At 51.5% G+C, this 22,293-nt stretch overlaps 1 protein-coding gene across 1 annotated transcript; it reads right to left on the reverse strand.

The window, feature by feature from the left end:
- Positions 1-14,241: 14,241 nt before the first annotated feature.
- Positions 14,242-22,155, reverse strand: mks1 (MKS transition zone complex subunit 1). Its single transcript, XM_084684282.1, has 18 exons — positions 21,683-22,155; positions 21,248-21,366; positions 21,017-21,072; positions 20,775-20,927; positions 20,368-20,465; positions 19,805-19,933; positions 19,478-19,573; positions 19,269-19,377; positions 18,739-18,795; positions 18,297-18,339; positions 18,131-18,193; positions 17,892-17,962; positions 17,000-17,069; positions 16,593-16,700; positions 16,231-16,364; positions 15,858-15,940; positions 14,935-15,032; positions 14,242-14,595 (listed from the first exon to the last, which is right to left on the reverse strand). Exons 1-18 carry the CDS (start codon positions 21,757-21,759, stop codon positions 14,492-14,494), a joined length of 1,668 nt encoding a protein of 555 aa, XP_084540408.1. The 5' UTR covers positions 21,760-22,155; the 3' UTR covers positions 14,242-14,491.
- Positions 22,156-22,293: the final 138 nt, after the last annotated feature.

The raw sequence follows: 22,293 nt of genomic DNA on the forward strand, positions 1-22,293 counted from the left end.
GAGGTCGACCAGGGAGGGACAGAAGGGAGGTCCAATAGGGAGAGAGGGAGAGAAGGAGGGAGAGAGGTCGACCAGGGAGGGAGGGAGGGGGAGAGAGGGAGAGAGGTCGACCAGGGAGGGAGAGAGGTCGACCAGGGAGGGACACTGAAGGCCATATGCTGCCAGGTCTGTCTCCTGCTTCCTTCATTACTGAGCAGTCAGCAGGCCGAGGGACATGTTGTGAAGGACGATTAAGTTCTACAGCTACAACTCTGTAGGACATGCACAGTTACACAGAGACACAGACTCCCCAACGCAGGTTAAGCCTGGTCTAAAACTAAGAGGGTTTTTTGTTACAGATTTGGCTTGATCTGTGCAGGGGAGTCTGTGCCTGTGACCACTGGTGAGTAACACCGCAGCCGCATGGAGAGACCCCCCCTCGCTAGAGACTGTGTTGGTGTAACACTGTTATATTGTCTGGTGTAACAATGTGTTATTTTGTCTGGTGTAACGGTGTGTTATATTGTCTGGTGTAACAGTGTGTTGTATTGTCTGTGTAAATGTGTGTTGTAGCTACGTACTCAAAACAGAAACTCGTAAACAGAGCTTCCCATGGTGGGGGGGGGGTGGATGGTGGATGTTTGTCAGCGTTAGTTATTAGTGACTCCAGACACACCGGGTGTGGTAGTAAAGACCAGGCCCCGCTAGGCCATGTGCAGCCCATTACCTCGTCTCACGCCAGCCTGGGGCCGTTTCCCCCCGCACTCACAGCCCTGCTCCCTGGAGCGCGGGGCTCCCAGTGGGACGCCGGGCCCCCAGCGGGCCACCCTGTCAGGAGCAGCGCTACCCAGCTTCACTGCCCGCTCAGCCAGACACCTGGCTGGCGTCCGATCAAGGAAGAAGCCCTTGGAGGAAACAAAGGGTGTCTCAGAGAGAGAGGACGGCCATCCTGAAGTGTGTGTGTGTGGTGTGTGTGTGGTGTGTGGTGTGTGTGTGGTGTGTGGTGTGTGTGTGTGTGGTGTATGGTGTGTGTGTGGTGTGTGGTGTGTGGTGTGTGTGTGTGGTGTGTGTGTGGTGTGTGTGGTGTGTGTGTGGTGTGTGGTGTGTGTGTGTGTGTGGTGGCATTTTCCACCATTACGACGGTAGATGGACGGGCGATTCAACTGGACATGATGCAGTGATTTAGTCATTAGGTCTATTTTTAATGCTGTGTAATTTCAGGGTGCCAGTGAGAAAAGTTTTTGAGTTATTTGTGTAGTGTTCAGTGAGAAATGACTACTATGATGTCAGCTACCTTGTAATGTTGATTCTACAGAAGGATAATTAGTGATCCTGAGGCACACACTTCTGTCCTCCTGATGTGGGTAAACAAAATCACTTCCATCTCTTTTCTGTGTGAAAAGAGAAAATGTCAAAAATGTCAAACTGCCAGAATCTCCCACTCAGTCATTTGTTCGACACAGTGTCGTTTATTGCCTCTTAATTAGATCCAGGTTTGCTTGTTTTCTGGTCATGTTGTGGAAAGTAGAAAATCGCTACGGTAAATACACTCAGAGACGAACAGATTTAAGAATGTGCTTCTCAGCGTTTCTTGAATTCAAGCCTGACAGAATCATCTGCTTCGTTTTCGAGTTCCGTTTTTCGTAAAAGGCCAAATGCAAACAGGCGTTTTTTTTTGTTGATGACGTCAAAAGAAAATTGACCGGAAACTAGCATCAAAAGTCGTCCAGCTCGGATGAAAGGATGGAAGAAATGAAACCAGGAGAAGGAGAGTGGCGTGCGGGTGTTAGGGTCCAAATTAGCCCCCTGGTAAGGACCCTGTGTTTGTGGAGCCCACTGTTAATCCAGCCTAGCAAGGAAAAGCACAGATTATTTTCCAGAGCAACAGTGGCTGCATATTTATCTAAAGCAGAGCTCCACATGGCTCCAGGCTTCAAGCCAGACTTGTTTCTATTATCACCGTTTAATGAAAAGAAAATGGATGACGGCCCAAGCGGAAAAATATCAGACCTCAATCACATGCCCATGTTTCACATGAGATCTTAATACATTTTTCATTATATGTATCTACACAATTGGAAGGGAACAAAACATGTACGTTTGTACTTAAACTTTAGGTTTAATATTGTTTCTCCTGGGTGGTAAGAGGAGGGCGTTATGTTCCAGTGTGAAGGCAGTGGGAGGGGGGGGGGGGCACCCAAACCCCCTTGTACCCTGCACCAGACATGCTGATGGAGAGGGTTTGTGTTTCCTTCTCCTCCAGGAGCACCCTGGTGGCCCTCTGGTCAGCAGGACTGCTGCCCAGGACCAGGTGGCCCTCTGGTCAACAGGACCGCTGCCCAGGACCAGGTGGCCCTCTGGTCAGCAGGACCGCTGCCCAGGACCAGGTGGCCCTCTGGTCAGCAGGACCGCTGCCCAGGACCAGGTGGCCCTCTGGTCAACAGGACCGCTGCCCAGGACCAGGTGGCCCTCTGGTCAGCAGGACCGCTGCCCAGGACCAGGTGGCCCTCTGGTCAACAGGACCGCTCCCCAGGACCAGGTGGCCCTCTGGTCAGCAGGCCTGCCTCTGGGCTCTGTGACAAGACAAGAAAGTTTAGAAGCAGTTTTGGCGTAGAGCGGTATGTACCAGGGGATACAGTATGAACCAGGGGGAAACGGTATGTACCAGGGGACACAGTATGTACCAGGGGACACGGTATGAACCAGGGGACACAGTATGTACCAGGGGACACGGTATGAACCAAAGGACACAGTATGAACCAGGGGACACAGTATGTACCAGGGGGACACAGTATGAACCAGGGGGACACTGTATGAACCAGGGGACACGGTATGAACTAGGGGGTACATCTCTACGTATTTCAGACCTGTCAGGGTTGACTTTGACTGGAAAAATCCAGGGCAGCTATTTAACTGCTAGACCCAGTTTCAGAGGCCCCCAAAAATAGACAACCACGCTACGTCTGCACACCATAGAGGCCTCTCTGATACCTGGGCCGCACGAGGGCTGTGCACGCAGAAAACAACCCTACTCAGATATGGGGAGCCAACACCATTGTCTGGAACCCCAAGAATCCCAAAGCGGAGGCACGTGCCAATGTCTGTGTGCTTGATGTCGCTGGGCTGCCAAGGCTGCTGGTCTTAGGAGCTCGTCTTTCAACACTCCTCTCTCTCTCTCCTCATCACTCTCCCTCCCTCCCTCTCTCTCTCTCTCTCTCTCTCTCCCCTCCTCCCTCCCTCTCACCTCCTCCATCTCTCTTCCTCCCTTCCCTCCCCTCCTCCCCCCATCTGTGCTATATTACCCAGGCTGCCCGCCACTCAAAGGGTCTTTATGGATCTGCAGGAAGCTGCTTCTGATTAGGGTCTCTGTCGGCCACCGAAAGCTCTGTTACACCAACACACCTTCCACCCGGAATACAGATCTGTCGGTTTCACTGTCGACCTGGCTGCGTTCTCACTGTCGACCTGGCTGCGTTCTCACTGTCGACCTGGCTGCGTTCTCACTGTCGACCTGGCTGCGTTCTCACTGTCGACCTGCCTGCGTTCTCACTGTCGACCTGCCTGCGTTCTCACTGTCGACCTGGCTGCGTTCTCACTGTCGACCTGGCTGCGTTCTCACTGTCGACCTGCCTGCGTTCTCACTGTCGACCTGCCTGCGTTCTCACTGTCGACCTGGCTGCGTTCTCACTGTCGACCTGGCTGCGTTCTCACTGTCGACCTGGCTGCATTCTCGCTGTCGACCAGGCTGCATTCTCTGATCCTGGAGCCGTGAGCTGGGCAAAGCTGGAACGTGTATCTGCTGGGTTCAAGCCTGCGGGGCCTTCCACCCCCCCCCTCTCCCCGCGGGGTCTCCCCCCCCCCCCCTCTCCCCGCGGGGTCTCCCCCCCCCCCCCCCTCCCCCTCTCCCCGCGGGGTCTCCCCCCCCCCCTCTCCCCGCGGGGTCTCCCCCCCCCCCTCTCTACTTCCCGTCATCAAATGTTACTCAAAAGCCACACGGTCAACTTGATGTTATGCAAGACTTTGTCAGAGCGGATTAGTGGTTTGTTGGAGAAGTTAGTTGTGAGTGGTGTTTATGTTTGGTCTGACTCGGTCGACGGCGCTCTCTGGATGGGATGAACCCAAATGAAGGGGTTGGCTAAGATGTGGCTTCCACAAACCATGCTTCGGCCTCGGCCTCAGCCTCGGCAGGCATGCAAAGCAGGGCTGCCTGCTGGAGGTAACGTCCTGCGTGTGAATGTGTGTGTGTTTCATACTTCTGAGAATGAGTGATTATGCTGAAGGGAGAGGGAATGTTTTTTCTTTATTTTTTTACGATTTATATTTGTCCGCATTTAAAACACTTTTTTAAATGTATATTTGTGAATAATGGCCAGAGGGTAGATAAAATGCTGTTGTGTGTGAGTGTTGCTGGCCGTTTGTCAGGTCGCTGGAGGGCCGGGGAGGGAGAGGGGAGGGAGAGGGGAGGGAGAGGGCGCTTTCCCAGGTGTGGACTGGAGCAGCCGGAGCCAGGAGGATGTGGTTTCTCCTCCACCCAGACTGGCTCAGGAAGAATGCTGAGTTATTGAGAAAAGCGGGACAAGGAAAAGATCCAGGCAGTGGCAAGCAAGGCAGCACTATTTTCTTTTGTTTTAACAGCTAAATCAGGCACACATGATCCAGTCTCACCCTTCTCCTTTCATTTTCACCTCATCAGAGTCAACCAATCGGTCTGTGGGTGCCGTGTATTGTTCACTGTGTTTATAACGTGTGTTTATCAGAGTTTAATGGCTGTTTGTAATGGCTGACTCGTTAAAGATCCTCTGGCCTGAACCATTTGACCTGGAACAATATACAACTGTTGAGAAGGTCCCGTCAGCAAGACTAGGCAGGATTTATGCAAGGCATGTTGAAACTCTAGCTGACCAGGAATCAAAAACATGGAGGTGATCTGAATTTTGTAGGTATTCATCAAAATTCAGTTCCCAGTATTCTGGGGGCTACGCAAACAGAAAGTCAGTATTTTTTGGTGTTGGTTTTCTTTGGTATATTTTGTTATTATGTCTGAGTCTTCCTGTTTCCACTGAACAAGACTTGATAACCACTTGCCCCCGATGCTCCTGAACATCAGACAGGAACTACTCTACAAGTGAAGGCCTTTCCTAGCATCTGCTGAGGGCTTCCATGTAATCCACTACTGCAAGCTAAAACCTCACACCCAGTCATGGAAGTCCTCACACAAGACTGCATACATTCACTATGTAAACCACAAGATTCCAGAAAGGAACAAGAAGCCAGTTTCTACACCAAAATATTTGGATGAATCTTTTAAAACTTGGTTTGGGAGACACCAAATCTGACAAAAAGGAAATCATTGCTTTTAAATCCAACCCTGTCTAGATGAACCATCTCCCTTCTAGATGAACCATCTCCCTTCTAGATGAACCATCTCCCTTCTAGATGAACCATCTCCCTTCCAGAAGAACCATCTCCCTTCTAGATGAACCATCTCCCTTCTAGATGAACCATCTCCCTTCTAGATGAACCATCTCCCTTCTAGATGAACCATCTCCCTTCTAGATGAACCATCTCCCTTCTAGATGAACCATCTCCCTTCTAGATGAACCATCTCCCTTCCAGAAGAACCATCTCCCTTCCAGAAGAACCATCTCCCTTCTAGATGAACCATCTCCCTTCCAGAAGAACCATCTCCCTTCCAGAAGAACCATCTCCATTCAGAAATGTTATTTTTGGTTCTCATGATGTTTCGCCTCTGCGGTCATCCAGATGCTCTGTGTCTTTGCCCGTGACGCAGAAACTGGCTTTGCACCGCTCCCCTCTGCAGTGTTCTCCCTGAGGAGGCAGGAAAACAGCGGCTTGTGTTTCCCCCTCCGGTGCAAACCGAGAGGGAGCTCACAGCAGCCACTAGAGGACGAGCGACAAAAATAAAAACCACAGCGAACACATTCCAAAAAAAGGTTATCTGGCTTCAGAAAAACAGGAGCTGCATCATTTAGAAAATGTCTCCAGTGCAGCAGAGCTGCTGCAAACATATGGGATCCAGCCATATTTCCTCCCTGGTTAAATTTTTGGCTTCAGTCTGTCCATCCTGTGCTTCTCCCTGAACAGACCGCTGTTTCTCTGTCCTTCACCTCCGACCTCGTTAAGTGATGTTTGGGTTTTAAGACTTGAACGGCAGGTCGTATATCCTCCAGGTCTCAGTGCTCCAGACGCAACGAGTCATGTCCTTCACTGGCAACTTAACATTGAACAAGCCTCGTGTCTCTCCAGCATCGGAGCTGATCTCTCTCTCTCTCCAGAATGGGAGCTGATCTCTCTCTCTCTCCAGAATGGGAGCTGATCTCTCTCTCTCTCCAGAATGGGAGCTGATCTCTCTCTCCAGAATGGGAGCTGATCTCTCTCTCTCCAGAATGGGAACTGATCTCTCTCTCTCTCCAGAATGGGAGCTGATCTCTCTCTCTCTCCAGAATGGGAGCTGATCTCTCTCTCTCTCCAGAATGGGAACTGATCTCCCTCTCTCTCCAGAATGGGAGCTGATCTCTCTCTCTCTCTCCAGAATGGGAACTGATCTCCCTCCCTCCCTCCCTACACCAGGCCGGTTCGGATCACCAAGCTTCCCTCTCCACAGCAAAACAAGCATCTCAGTTTCAGTTAAACATTGCTCCATCGTTTACACCCGCCTTTAATAAGGCACCCCCACCACACACACACCTCTTCACCCAGAACCCCCAGATCAGTTCACACAGAACCCAGAAGGTTTCCACACAGAGAAAGCACCATTGAGCCACAACACTGACAACCCACGTTATTGCATTACCCATAATCCCTCTTGTATGCTACCGTATATCAGGGAAGGCGTGGAGGGGAGGGGGTGTAGGGGCGGTGTGGAGGGGAGACATAGCGTGATTGAGGGGAGGAGAGGAGAGGAGAGGAGAGGAGAGGAGGAGAGGGGAGGAGAGGAGAGGAGAGGAGAGGAGAGGGGAGGAGGAGAGGAGAGGAGAGGAGAGGGGAGGGGAGGGGAGGAGAGGGGAGGCACAGGGGACACTCACTGCAGCCTGGGTCTGGACTACACATGTTCCATCTTTACAAAGAGTGCATTTCTAATCCAACCTGGGCCCTTTGCTGAACCTCCCTCCCTCCCTCACGCTAGGCCCCAGCTAGCATAGCAGTAGCCCCTCCAGAGACAAGTCTGGCAGCTCCAGGGTGGCCAGGCATCCACGCTGCCCCTTCCACACTCCCCTCACCCTGAGGAGATTACCAGCGCACCCGGAGAGCAATAAAAGGGGCTGGCGCCAGGGCCAGGCCAGGGCCTGCAGTTGAACGTTATGGCATCTGTCAGCAGGACACAGAGCTGGATTAGAGGGAGCAGGGCTGCATGTCTTGTTTGTTGCGCTGTCACAGACCCCCGGCCAGCGCTCACTCTCAGCTGTCCCCGTTAACGCTGGCATTAATCCTCAAGTAGGAGCAGAAAGGGTTTGATATCACAGTCTCCCTACGAAGACGGGATTGATATGTGGGCTTGATAATGTGCTGCTGAGATGCTGTTGGCTCCTGTGGTTGCTTGCTCAAACACCAGATGCTTTCAGGACTTCAGACACACTCACACCGAGATCACTTTGGTCACCGCCAAAATAGATGGTGGACATCATGCCACCATGGTAACCAACAATCACCAACTGTCGTACCAGTATGCCACACTGGGTGTGTGTGTGTGTGTGTGTGCGCTAGCCTGAAGCTTGCATCCCGTGGTGCAGGTTCTGGACTGTGCACAACCATAAAGGAAGCACTCTTTCACCCCTCCCTCCTGTTAGGAGGTGAGGACATGTTTCCCTGTCTGAGAGCAGTGGAGGAGGACTACAAAGGCTGTTTCCCTGTCAAGTAGCTGAGATGCACCTCACAAGGTTTTCCTGCCACACACACACAAACATGCCTGCCTGCTCTCATGCCTTGTACTCACGGCTGATGATGTCATGTCTCACGGTTGATGATGTCATGTCCGATCAGGGGTCCTGACGCAGAGCAGGCACCAGATACAGGAAGTGCACCACCACTGGGTGACCACTAGGGGTGGACCTGATATCCCTCAACTCTCAGGAGGCCCAGCCAGCTGAGGGGGGCTAAGGAAGACCCTGACCAAGACCCCGACCCCGAACCCTCAAGACCCAGACCCTCAAGACCCAGACCCTCAAGACCCAGACCCCGGACCCTCAAGACCAAGACCCCGACCCCGGACCCTCAAGACCCAGACCCTCAAGACCCAGACCCTCAAGACCCAGACCCTGGACCCCAGACCCTGGACCCCAGACCCTGGACCCCAGACCCTGGACCCCGGACCCTCAAGACCCAGACCCTCAAGACCCAGACCCTCAAGACCCAGACCCTCAAGACCCAGACCCCGGACCCTCAAGACCCAGACCCTGGACCCCAGACCCTGGACCCCAGACCCTCAAGACCCAGACCCTCAAGACCCAGACCCTGGACCCCAGACCCTGGACCCCAGACCCTCAAGACCCAGACCCTCAAGACCCAGACCCTGGACCCCAGACCCTGGACCCCAGACCCTCAAGACCCAGACCCTCAAGACCCAGACCCTGGACCCCAGACCCTAAGCCACCAGAAGCCAGCCCCAGACCGTGTCCTGCTTCCCTCAGCAGCAGATTCCAGCCAGGCCACGGGGAACAGGCAAGAATGCTGGGACCAGCTGTTTGGGACTGGAGCGTGGGGGGCTAACAGGGTAGGAATGGCTATAGCTTGTCCCTGGGGATCCAGTTTACCATTCAATCAGCTGGCTGCATCTCTCTATCTCTCGTTCAGTGGGGGGAGGGGTGGAAGTAGACATTTTTCCTCTTGCTTCCTAATCACAAGAAAGTTCTCCAGAAGCTGCAGTATTTGTCTGCCATTGTTCTGTTTTGCTTTGCAACCAGGGTGCTTCATGTTGCTTCAGATTTCAGGCTTACATTCAGCTTATTTGTGCAGTGATTTCTGTATAACGTAGATGAGATATAATGTCAATCGAAACATTTTCTGGCCTGTGCAAGGGTTCCAGCTGAGTGGGGTCTTAGCGAGGGTTGGGTGGTGTTGGGGTGGTGATGGGGTGACAGAGAAGTCTTGTTTTCCACAGGCTCCAGTTGTCAGCAGGGAGGAGCTGGGGAGAGCTGTCTCTCTGACTCCTTATCGTGTGGGGTTCAGCTGACAGCTGCCACACCAGAACCAAACCTGCCACAAGGAAACCAGAGGCCAGGCTTTGGAATGGAACCAGGCCCAAACCTGCCACAAGTAAACCAGAGGCCAGGCTTTGGAATGGAACCAGGCCCAAACCTGCCACAAGGAAACCAGAGGCCAGGCTTTGGAATAGAACGAGGCCCAAACCTGCCACAAGTAAACCAGAGGCCAGGCTTTGGAATAGAACCAGGCTCTTCACAAATGTTCACAGACACTGTACATATACACACACGTGTATGTATATATGTATGTATACATCCACATATTATATATAGTCCTGTCATGAGGAGGCAGGCTGAACTAAGGAAAGTGGTCCACTTGTCTTTGTTTCAACACGACAGCAGGCTTGGTGTCATGGTGCGGTGAAGACCTTTAGACAGGTCTTAGTGTAGCGAGCCAGGCATTCTGCCTAGTGCAGCCCTGTCTCCCTGACTGCTCATTCTGCACTGTCAGGAAGCCAGGCATTACAGTGTGATGGGAGGATTCTTGTGGATATTATGACAAAATCTGTCCTATGACCCAACTTGTCAGGAACTCCATAGCCCCTGTACACTGTTGCTCCCCGCTACCCCCCCCCCCCCCCCCATGTGACCAGCATCCCCTCTGTTAAATCCATGTGATAACTTTACCCACGAGATGTCTGAAGTAGCTTGCTGGCACCCGGACAAAATAGGTGACCTTGGAGACAAACGGCAGAGAGGCAGCCCGCTGCGTGGCTCCAGCCTGCTGCCAGTTAGCACCTCTCCTCTCCCAGATAAAGACATGGAGCAGGATCTGTCAGGGGGGCGGGTTCACACACAGCACCTCTCCTCTCCCGGATAAAGACATGGAGCAGGATCTGTCAGGGGGGCGGGTTCACACACAGCACCGGTGTTGTGGAGCAACAGGGTGATGCCATGCCCTGGCAGAGCGCCACCCCCAACACTAATCCCTACACATTGGCAGACATACAACTCCACTTACATCCCCCCCTCCCCACATCTCTCACTACCACGGTGGAGTACAAGACAGAGACAAGGCCTTTAGGATACTGGGGGCTGAGGTGTGTGTCTGGTTGTGTGTGTGTGTATGTGTTGTTGTGTTGTCATGTCTAAAATAGGATTGTGTTCCTCCCAGGGTCGTGTGATGCAGCATGTTGGAAGGTTAGGGTGCTCATGAGCTGGAGAAGGTCAGACTGGGGAGGGGGTGGAGGGGGGGGGGCAGGTCCGAGTTGTCACTGAGAGTGTGACAGCGACACTAAGTGTGACACACACATAACCACACTCACTTGTAAACAGCGAGGCGGCGGGCGCAAACTGCGTCTCCTGTCACCCACAAGCAAACACACACTGTATGCACACGCTCTACACACACATGGGCCGACACCCAGCACGACGACACGCAAGCCAGCGCTTCCCCCAACACCCACCCCCCCGTCCACCCCCCCCCCCCCCCTCTTGAACACATGTTTCTGCAAAAAGCTGTTATCTCTCCCAACATAGCGCCTTTATCACCCCAGACCAGCCTCCGTCAGCAGCCCAGATAGCGGTGTTTACCCAGGCTGGCTTTCCCAGTCAAAGGCTGTCTGCAATAAGCCTTTACATGATGTTCCCTCAGACACACACAGACGATCAGTGTGAGTGTTAGTGGGACTCGGGCTCGATAGGGGGGGGGGGGGGGTTAGAAGACATGTGATGCCAGCACTGCCCCACTGATGAGAGGGGGGGAGCATGTTAGGGATTCCATTGCGTTCTAATGGGGGGGGGGGGGGGGGGTTCTGTTGGTCGTTGCCCAGTAACTGTTGAGGAGGGGGGGGGGCTGATGGTAAGGAGGGTGATGTGTGGAGGGGGGGGTGATGGTAAGGGGGGTGATGTGTGGAGGGGGGGGCTGATGGTAAGGAGGGTGATGTGTGGAGGGGGGGGCTGATGGTAAGGAGGGTGATGTGTGGAGGGGGGGGCTGATGGTAAGGAGGGTGATGTGTGGAGGGGGGGGCTGATGGTAAGGAGGGTGATGTGTAGAGGGGGGGGTGATGGTAAGGAGGGTGATGTGTGGAGGGGGGGTGATGGTAAGGAGGGTGATGTGTGGAGGGGGGGGTGATGGTAAGGAGGGTGATGTGTAGAGGGGGGGGTGATGGTAAGGAGGGTGATGTGTGGAGGGGGGGGTGATGGTAAGGAGGGTGATGTGTAGAGGGGGGGGTGATGGTAAGGAGGGTGATGTGTGGAGGGGGGGTGATGGTAAGGAGGGTGATGTGTGGAGGGGGGGGTGATGGTAAGGAGGGTGATGTGTGGAGGGGGGGGCTGATGGTAAGGAGGGTGATGTGTGGAGGGGGGGTGATGGTAAGGAGGGTGATGTGTGGAGGTGATGTGATGGTAAGGAGGGTGATGTGTGGAGGTGATGTGATGGTAAGGAGGGTGATGTGTGGAGGTGATGTGATGGTAAGGAGGGTGATGTGTGGAGGTGATGTGATGGTAAGGAGGGTGATGTGTGGAGGTGATGTGATGGTAAGGAGGGTGATGTGTGGAGGTGATGTGATGGTAAGGAGGGTGATGTGTGGAGGTGATGTGATGGTAAGGAGGGTGATGTGTGGAGGGGGGGTGATGGTAAGGAGGGTGATGTGTGGAGGTGATGTGATGGTAAGGAGGGTGATGTGTGGAGGGGGGGTGATGGTAAGGAGGGTGATGTGTGGAGGGGGGGTGATGGTAAGGAGGGTGATGTGTGGAGGGGGGGGTGATGGTAAGGAGGGTGATGTGTGGAGGTGATGTGATGGTAAGGAGGGTGATGTGTGGAGGTGATGTGATGGTAAGGATGGTGATGTGTGGAGGTGATGTGATGGTAAGGAGGGTGATGTGTGGAGGTGATGTGATGGTAAGGAGGGTGATGTGTGGAGGGGGGGTGATGGTAAGGAGGGTGATGTGTGGAGGTGATGTGATGGTAAGGAGGGTGATGTGTGGAGGGGGGGTGATGGTAAGGAGGGTGATGTGTGGAGGGGGGGTGATGGTAAGGAGGGTGATGTGTGGAGGGGGGGGTGATGGTAAGGAGGGTGATGTGTGGAGGTGATGTGATGGTAAGGATGGTGATGTGTGGAGGTGATGTGATGGTAAGGAGGGTGATGTGTGGAGGTGATGTGATGGTAAGGAGGGTGATGTGTGGAGGTGATGTGATGGTAAGGAGGGTGATGTGTGGAGGTGATGTGATGGTAAGGAGGGTGATGTGTGGAGGTGATGTGATGGTAAGGATGGTGATGTGTGGAGGTGATGTGATGGTAAGGAGGGTGATGTGTGGAGGTGATGTGATGGTAAGGAGGGTGATGTGTGGAGGTGATGTGATGGTAAGGAGGGTGATGTGTGGAGGTGATGTGATGGTAAGGAGGGTGATGTGTGGAGGTGATGTGATGGTAAGGAGGGTGATGTGTGGAGGTGATGTGATGGTAAGGAGGGTGATGTGTGGAGGTGATGTGATGGTAAGGAGGGTGATGTGTGGAGGTGATGTGATGGTAAGGAGGGTGATGTGTGGAGGGGGGGTGATGGTAAGGAGGGTGATGTGTGGAGGGGGGGGTGATGGTAAGGAGGGTGATGTGTGGAGGGGGGGTGATCTGCCCAAGACAACAGAACGATTGGAGAGACAACTTGAGGGGTTGTAGTGGAGAACAGTGGTTGTCCAGCTGCTGTGTGTGTGTGCGTGTGCGTGTGTGTGCGTGCGTGTGGAGCAGATGCCAGCTGGGTGTCTGAAGAGGGTTAATTAAATGGGGGTTGAGTTTGGAGCTAACCTTGACCTCCAGGTTGTCTCACACCCACACACACACACACACACACACACACACACACACACACACACACACACACACACACACCCCCCACACACACACACACACACACACACCACAGGTGTCTCTCTTCTCTGGGGTTGACACAGTCACAATGTAGCGCTCGAGGGATCCAGTTTGAGTAGAAAAGCACATAAATCAAATTTTTACAAAACATTAGTAAAAGAAAATTGGTCGTAGTCCATTCACAACGTATCTATACTGTACAACTTATCTAGAACTCCGGAGGCTTTTATGAACACTACCATCAGACGACATCTTAAACAATGGCGACCTCTACTGTTACAAGTGGGTCCTTGTAACTGGAACGCGTGTGGAAGGCCGATTTAATCCTACTGAAATAAAGGTTGGATGTTATATTATTTAGTAGAATCAAATCTGGATATAGCCTATACATGTGATTTAGTAATACAATTACAACAACAAGCCTATCTTAGAATTTGTTTAATAATTCGTTATAATGTATATTAACTATCCCATCATCATGTATCACACAACACATCTGATCTTATTCCAAACTAGCCAGAGCTATCAACCTTAACAACTGCCGAACGAGGGTCCTTGAGAAGTATAGTTTGAAAGAGGGAGGAAGAGACTGATAGACAACGTCACCTAGTCCAGAACCCTGCCTCCCAGTCCATCTCCTTATCTGAAGTGTCTGCACAGTGTCTGAAGTGTCAACACAGGGTCTTCACTAAAGATCGCAGTCTTACTTGATTTGCAGGTCTCGCTATGTGATGATGATGATGATGCTGCTGCTGCTGCTGCTGCTGCTGCTGGCCGCTGAGGCGGGGGTCGGAGCGGCTGGTTTGCGGTGGGCTGTGTCTGTCGGTGTCGCCTTAAGACTCACTTCCCACGCTGTAGCTGGTTCACCGTGAGCACCAGGGCTGAAGTTGGATACGGTGTGGCGGGAGGGCAACAGACAATAAGGCTGCTATCGTTAGCTCGTTTAGCCTCTTCCTGCTCACTGAACACCTGTTATAACGGCAGCTGTTGGGAGCTGAACGTTTCTCCTCTCTAATTAGTCGCTCGCTCTCTCACTTGATTGGGCACGCGCGGACGTGGTCACCTGTGTCGCGAATTCATAAATGTTTTTATTCCTAATTCTCAAAACGTTTTTTTCTGAAGTATTTTTAGAAAACATTTCAAACATTTTCGTAACTACACAAAAAGTTTCTAGTTTTCCAAACGTTTAGATTTGTTCTTCAACCTTTCAGAAAGAATTGACCGAAAAAGTAATATTTGGAACAGACTAAATGATGTATTCAACAGTACATTCATAGAATACATTTACAATTCTGCAAAATACACACTAACATACATAAAAATTGTCCAAGCGTTATTTTATATGGTCATACAAATATGGTATCAAATTGCAGTTAATAGCAGTCTTTACCTGTCAAAATATATACATTTGAATAAATACTGTTGACATGACTGAAATATTGCTATAAATCATGAACATTGGAGCCTGGTGACCCTGAGGAAGGCCTAGGCGGAGGATTCAGAGTTGATCGGGCCTGAAGTGGTGATCAGGTCTTTAGGAAGGCTCTCTCTCGCCTCATTCATCCGCTTCCTCGCCTTCTGGAAAGCCTCTGCGAGCGAGACAGGGATAGAGAGAGGGATGGAGAGAGAGAGAGAGACAGAGGGATAGAGAGAGGGATGGAGAGAGAGAGAGAGAGAGAGAGAGAGAGAGAGAGAGAGAGAGAGAGAGAGAGAGAGAGAGAGAGAGAGAGAAGGATGGAGAGAGGGATGGAGAGAAAGAGTGAGAGGGATGGACACACCTGATTCAAATGAATGGGTCTATATCAAGCTATGCAGAAGCCTGATAGCAACCCCATTCATTTAGACCAGGCGTATTGGAGCAGGGAGACATCGAGAACATACAAGACAGTGGGCCCTGAGGACCAGACCACTGCACCAGTCTTCCTCACCCAGGACATTGTACACGGCTCCCTGCTGGCTGAAGCCTCCTAGCTGGTCCAGGACGCTCTGTCTTCTCCTCTTCAGCATGCTGGCGTCCACAAAGGCCCTGAAGAACAAACAGCCACCATGAGGCATCTCCTCACTAGCGGTTCTCAAACTGTTTTGGCTTCAGTACCCTCTTCTGAATCCAAGCACCCCTCATACCAGTATTCATATTGTATAAACAAGTATTCGTACCCCTATTTTCACTATTTACTCTAATGTTTCTTCGACTTTCCACTTTCTCTCCGTACCCCACCTGCAGTGCCTGTGAGTGCCCGAGTGAGAGGCCTAAGAGCCTGCAGACCTGGCATGTTGCAGGCAGTGCAGGGTGGAGGTGACACTGACTGACCTGGCATGTTGCAGGCAGTGCAGGGTGGAGGTGACACTGACTGACCTGGCATGTTGCAGGCAGTGCAGGGTGGAGGTGACACTGACTGACCTGGCATGTTGCAGGCAGTGCAGGGTGGAGGTGACACTGACTGACCTGGCATGTTGCAGGCAGTGCAGGGTGGTGGTGACACTGACTGACCTGGCATGTTGCAGGCAGTGCAGGGTGGAGGTGACACTGACTGACCTGGCATGTTGCAGGCAGTGCAGGGTGGAGGTGACACTGACTGACCTGGCATGTTGCAGGCAGTGCAGGGTGGAGGTGACACTGACTGACCTGGCATGTTGCAGGCAGTGCAGGGTGGAGGTGACACTGACTGACCTGGCATGTTGCAGGCAGTGCAGGGTGGAGGTGACACTGACTGACCTGGCATGTTGCAGGCAGTGCAGGGTGGAGGTGACACTGACTGACCTGGCATGTTGCAGGCAGTGCAGGGTGGAGGTGACACTGACTGACCTGGCATGTTGCAGGCAGTGCAGGGTGGAGGTGACACTGACTGACCTGGCATGTTGCAGGCAGTGCAGGGTGAAGGTGACGCTGCCTGTCGTCTTGGTACGAAACCCAAACCGGCTCAGTCTCTCCCCCTGCAGGAAGAGAGAAGAGCACAGTTGCAAAAACACTATATTTCAACACCTCATCAGTTGGGATTCCATTTCTCTTCCTTTGCTACGTGCCTACACACCCCTTCACATCAGCTGATACAGGGGAAGGAGTTTACATCTTTTACATGTTTTTAGATGAAATTTCCATTTGTACAAATACAAATGCAGTTCAAACGATATTCCCGTGGTCAGAATTGAGAAACAGTCTGTATCTCCCTTCAATTCATAAACAAAACATTACTGATCCTGATGGCTCTCTGCTGGCGTCCCACCTTGAAGGTGCCTGGCACCCTGACGTAGCTGCCGTCCTCCAGCTCTGGAGAACCCCCGATGAAGAACCTCCTCAGCTCCGACACTGTCCCCGTCTGCAAGGGCCGCCAGCTGGGACACGACATGGTGTGCTTTCCTGTGTGGAGCCCAGACACAGTCACCTGACCCTGAACACAGTCACCTGACCCTGAACACACAGTCACCTGACCCTGAACACACAGTCACCTGACCCTGAACACACAGTCACCTGACCCTGAACACACCCGTCACCTGACCCTGAACAAACTACTATTGTAACAATAATAAATACTACACAACTATGGTTCATCTAACAGTAATGAACACTTGTGAGTGTGACTTCTACCTGGGGTAGCAGGGACCACTAGGTATCCATAGCCCTCAGTTCTGTAGCGCTGCCAGAAGTCTAGAGACAAGACCTTGAAGTACAGCACTGGCCACTGTGGAAGAGATTCTACGAAAACACAACGCCACAGACAACAACGACGAATAAGTTACAATCATCAAACATGCTGTCATATCCAGTAGTGTGAACAGTCAGTTACTGTCATATCCAGTAGTGTGAACAGTCAGTTACTGTCATATCCAGTAGTGTGAACAGTCAGTTACTGTCATATCCAGTAGTGTGGACAGTCAGTTACTGTAATATCCAGTAGTGTGAACAGTCAGTTACTGTCATATCCAGTAGTGTGAAGGGTCAGTTAGTGTCACACAACCCATGCAGTGTCTGTGCAGCTGGTGTGGTGTGCTAACCCTCGCTCTCATCCTCCTTCCTGTAGAACGCCTCGAAGCTGAAGGGGAAGCTGAAGTACGCCACATCGTCCTGCAGGGACCCAAGAATGGAGCACGACATGGGGTGAGGAGGTGGTGTTGAGGTGGTGTTGAGGTGGTGTTGAGGTGGGGTGTTTAGGTGGTGTTGAGGTGGGGTGAGGAGGTGGTGTTGAGGTGATGTTGAGGTGGGGTGAGGAGGTAGTGTTGAGGTGATGTTTAGGTGGTGTTGAAGTGGTGTTGAGGTGGTGTTGAGGTGGTGTTGAGGTGGGGTGTTTAGGTGGTGTTGAGGTGGGGTGAGGAGGTGGTGTTGAGGTGATGTTGAGGTGGGGTGAGGAGGTAGTGTTGAGGTGGAGTTGAGGTGGTGTTGAGGTGGTGTTGAGGTGGTGTTGAGGTGGGGTGTTTAGGTGGTGTTGAGGTGGTGTTGAGGTGGTGTTGAGGTGGTGTTGAGGTGGGGTGAGGAGGTGGTGTTGAGGTGGTGTTTAGGTGGGGTGTTGAGGTGGTGTTGAGGTGGTGTTGAAGTGGTGTTTAGGTGGTGTTGAGGTGGTGTTGAGGTGGTGTTGAGGTGGGGTGAGGAGGTGGTGTTGAGGTGGTGTTGAGGTGGTGTTGAGGTGGTGTTGAGGTGGTGTTTAGGTGGTGTTGAGGTGGTGTTGAGGTGGGGTGAGGAGGTGGTGTTGAGGTGGTGTTGAAGTGGTGTTTAGGTGGTGTTGAGGTGGTGTTGAGGTGGTGTTTAGGTGGTGTTGAGGTGGTGTTGAGGTGGGGTGTTGAGGTGGTGTTGAGGTGGGTGAGGAGGTAGTGTTGAGGTGGTGTTGAGGTAGTGTTGAGGTGGTGTTGAGGTGGTGTTGAGGTGGTGTTGAGGTGGGCGAGGAGCACCTACCTTCCCCACAGTGCGGGTGCGGCATGTCTGGGTCACCCCTGACAGAGACTGCTGAGGCAGACTGGACCAGTCTGAAACCACAGGACACACTCAGCTATCACAACACGACCCACTGATCTCATGTTGGATGTAGCTTTTTGGAAGGAACAACTTAACACTTGTTACACATGAAGTAGTGCTTGTTTGTAATGTCACATTAAGGGTTTGGGATTTGATCCTGTTCTCATGGAGGGACTTACTGTTGGGAAGCTCTATAAAGTAGTGGATGTAGAGGTCATCGTATTCAAAGCCTTGGGCTGAGACTGGGGGAATGATGGGATTCATCTCATTATGCATATTATTAGTTGTCTGTATAATTTGATGCGAATCTTAACAGAAGATTTGAATGTAGCCTTCTTATCTCACCTATCTCTCCATTTACTAGCAGCCGTAGGAGACCAGGGGGAGGCTGGAAAGTACCATTTAGAGAGTCAGATGGCTGAGCGGTTAGGGAATCGGGCTAGTAAGCGGAAGGCTGCAGGTTCGATTCCCGTCTGTGTTAAATGACGTTGTGTCCTTGGGCAAGGCACTTCACCCTACTTGCCTCGGGGGGAATGTCCCTGTACTTACTGTAAGTCGCTCTGGATAAGAGCGTCTGCTAAATGACTAAATGTAAATTTACTTCATCATAAGAGTTGAAGTTCTTTATCTTACTTCCAAGTATAAATAGCAAGGTTATAAAGTTGACTTAAGCACTAAAGCAAGAAGGAGCACCACTACTTGTTTGACTAACTTCAGTTGAGAAAACTATGATATAGAACAATTGTGATACTACTAGTACTCTTATTTTGAAAGAACAAGGAAGTACCATTTCAAAGTCTTGGCCCACGAGGCTGTTGAGGTAATCTCGGTGTCGCGTGTACAACTATGGAGGGAAAGAAGAAAGATGAGTTTCAAGCCCGACAGATAAACAAATAGAGTCTGGAAACCATTAAATGTGTCGGACTGTCATTCTTTGAAAATTCCCCTCACACAACATACATCATATTCTGTAACTGTGCTGTAGGAGGGGGACAGGAGGGGGAGAGGAGGAGGTGCTGTAGGAGGGGGACAGGAGGGGGACAGGAGGAGGTGCTAAAGGAGGGGGAGAGGAGGAGGTGCTGTAGGAGGGGGAGAGGAGGAGGTGCTGTAGGAGGGGGACAGGAGGGGGAGAGGAGGAGGTGCTGTAGGAGGGGGACAGGAGGGGGAGAGGAGGAGGTGCTAAAGGAGGGGGAGAGGAGGAGGTGCTGTAGGAGGGGGAGAGGAGGAGGTGCTGTAGGAGGGGGAGAGGAGGGGGAGAGGAGGAGGTGCTAAAGGAGGGGGAGAGGAGGAGCTTGCAAAGGAGGGCCCATGGCTCACGTCTGTATACATGCGCTGCTCCCTCTCCTTCTCCTCTTTGTTGATGTCTGACGATACGTTCTCCAGTGTCAAGCGCCACACCTCCCTCCTCTCCTCCCCCGCCTCCACCCTGGAGAACACACAGAGCAAGGAGGAACCATGTTCCACCAGTCTTCCTTCAGTCATGCTCTAGATGGAACAGTAATTGTAAGGTTTACAATTACACCCACCTGTAGGGTTCTTTGCCTTTGTTGAAGTCTGGTTTGATAGTGACCACTCCATTACTGTCTGCTCTGATGGTGCACAGCAGACATTCTGACTCTAGTCTGAGGAGCACACACACACACACACACTCAGCACCAGTCTGTAGACGGTTACTTTGCGCTGTGTCTAGTAAATACAGACTATTCCTCGACTCTGACCGACAAAATCCTGTTAGAATGTGTCTCCTCTGATCCTTGGTCTTCAGCTGTAAGTTCTATTTGCAGGCCTCTAGGATGTAAGCATCTTCTAAACGAACACCCCGTCAGGTAACAGTTTGGTGACAGCAGACATACTTTCCGGGGGGGCCCAGGTCAGCCATGATGTGCATGGTCTGGACGGGAGTGTTGACCACGTGGCTGGTCTTCACAAACTCCTCTGAGGGCTCCCAGGTGATCATCTTAGACTTGGAGATGCTGCTGTCTCTACGCACGCACACACACACACGGCCACACACACCAGCAACATGGAAGACAGTGATAAAGTCACATTGTATTTGGTATATTTTTCACAGGCAACAACACAGAGTGGCTTCAAAGATGCTGCCATCACCAGCCAGACCCCTGGAGGGTGTGTGTTTGGGACCTGGGGTGTGTTTGGGACCTGGGGTGTGTTTGGGACCTGGGGTGTGTTTGGGACCTGGGGTGTGTGTTTGGGACCTGGGGTGTGTGTTTGGGACCTGGGGTGTGTTTGGGACCTGGGGTGTGTGTTTGGGACCTGGGGTGTGTGTTTGGGACCTGGGGTGTGTGTTTGGGACCTGGGGTGTGTGTTTGGGACCTGGGGTGTGTTTGGGACCTGGGGTGTGTGTTTGGGACCTGGGGTGTGTGTTTGGGACCTGGGGTGTGTGTTTGGGACCTACACCGGCCGTCTGTCCTGCCGCCTGTGCCTCACGTTAGCCATCCTCTCTGCCAGGAAGGTGGGTTTGGAGCCGGCTGTCTTCACCACGCTCTGAGAGTGCTACAGCCAGGAGCCGAAGAACAGCTTTACTGTGATGCACATCCTCACAGCAGTAAAACAATGCAATCGCTACAGTTCACTGCTTGAGAATCAGCCTAGCGTATCATGTGATAATGTATGACAATAAGTAAGGTATTAATTTCCGGCAGATGCTTTTATCCAAAGAGGCAGGGTGGGATCTGAACCTGTGATCTCGATCTGCAGCCAAACGCTCTACCACCGAGTGCCTCTGTACTCTGAACCATGTGACTCACAGAGCTGATGGCTGAGTGGCTGAAACGAGAGGCAGAGAGTGTGCGTGTAGCATACCCCTTCCCAAATGGTGTATCGGTCGAAATCGGTGTAAGTGAAGATCCTGAGATTGCGTTTTGCTCTCCCCTCCAAGGCCAAGATCTCAGTCCGGTACTGCCTCTCGAGAGGAGTCTGGCACACTGACTCACTCTGAAACAAGTCCACCTCATACTGCACACAAGCACACAAACATGAACCACTGTTCACTTATTTACCGTAAAAGTAGATGATTCAATGGCATAAAATCTGAACTGAACTACCTGACTGAAAAGTTTTTCCTGCCAACTAACGACCAGCTCCTCCTCATCATCGCCAACTGAAATGAATCATCGACATCAATCGACATAATAGCGTATCCGAGACAGTTATCATACAAGTGTTTAAAGTGTACTGCTTACTCAACAGTCAACGATACAAAAAAAAACGCTTTATGTGGCAAGTTATTGTTTGTAAAACCTAAAACAGTAGTAAAGTAAAGACAGAGTAAAGACCTGATCGAGCTTGCGTGAAGGTGTCTAGTTCGATGACACCGCTCTCCTGTTGATGCAACACTTGCTGATGAAGGTGTTGTGACAGCGCTGCTGTGGAAGTCACCTTCTCGATACGGACCCTGAAACGAAAACCCTCATTACACTAACACAACACGGCTAGCTAGCTAGCGGGGCTGAATGAGCAGAATCCTTCGATCATGCATAATTAAATGTATGCCGTCACCCCGGAGTCACAGGTTTTCACATCACACACGTCTTACATTTTAACAGCCATGAACTACTAGTACTGCAGCAGGGAAATCAAGAGACAACATTTCGGTTTTACATTTCTGCTTAGGCATGTTTTACGTGACTTGCTGAGTAGTAATCACGGTAAAATGGTATTAAACCAGTTAGCTAACGTTAGCTAGCTAGGTAACTACCGTCATTACTAACTTTATTTTGAGGTTTTTGATGGCATCACGTGAGCGATAAACAGCTTCTCCGGTGTCGGTGCTCCAGCCATCTGCCATGGTTTACCGAAGTAGTTAGTAACTAGTTATATCTGTTTCTTGCGTTTTGCTTTTAAGTGCAGACTTGGCAACCAAGCGAGTCTTTAGCTAGCAAGTCAGAACACTTCAATAAACTGGATGATGTAGTTGCGAGTTAGCCAGTTTGCTAGCTAGGTTAATCATGCAACGTTTATAAGCTACTCATCGACCACGCCAGAGCGCGTGCTTCGATACTAACTAATCTGGATAACTAGCTAGAGCTCGCTCCCTGGCGTACTGTAGTCATCCTCCCAGGTTATGAGTTATGATGTGATGATCTGACTAGACAGCATTATGTTAGAAACAGCGTTCACTCGTTGCATGGTAACGGTAGACGAAGGAGAGTATTTTGGTCGGTTTCGCAAGAACTAAAGGTGCATTACTGCCACCCGGTGGTCGGGATGAATTTACGTAATATTACATCTATATTTTACACGTCATGTAAAATAAAATTGAATCATATTAGCAGGGATATTAGCAGATTAAAGAAGTGCATTGTGGGTAATGTTGTTCAAA

This window comes from Hypomesus nipponensis, chromosome 20, assembly GCF_054491055.1.
Source record: "Hypomesus nipponensis isolate SF chromosome 20, ASM5449105v1, whole genome shotgun sequence".
Lineage (NCBI taxonomy): Eukaryota > Metazoa > Chordata > Actinopteri > Osmeriformes > Osmeridae > Hypomesus > Hypomesus nipponensis.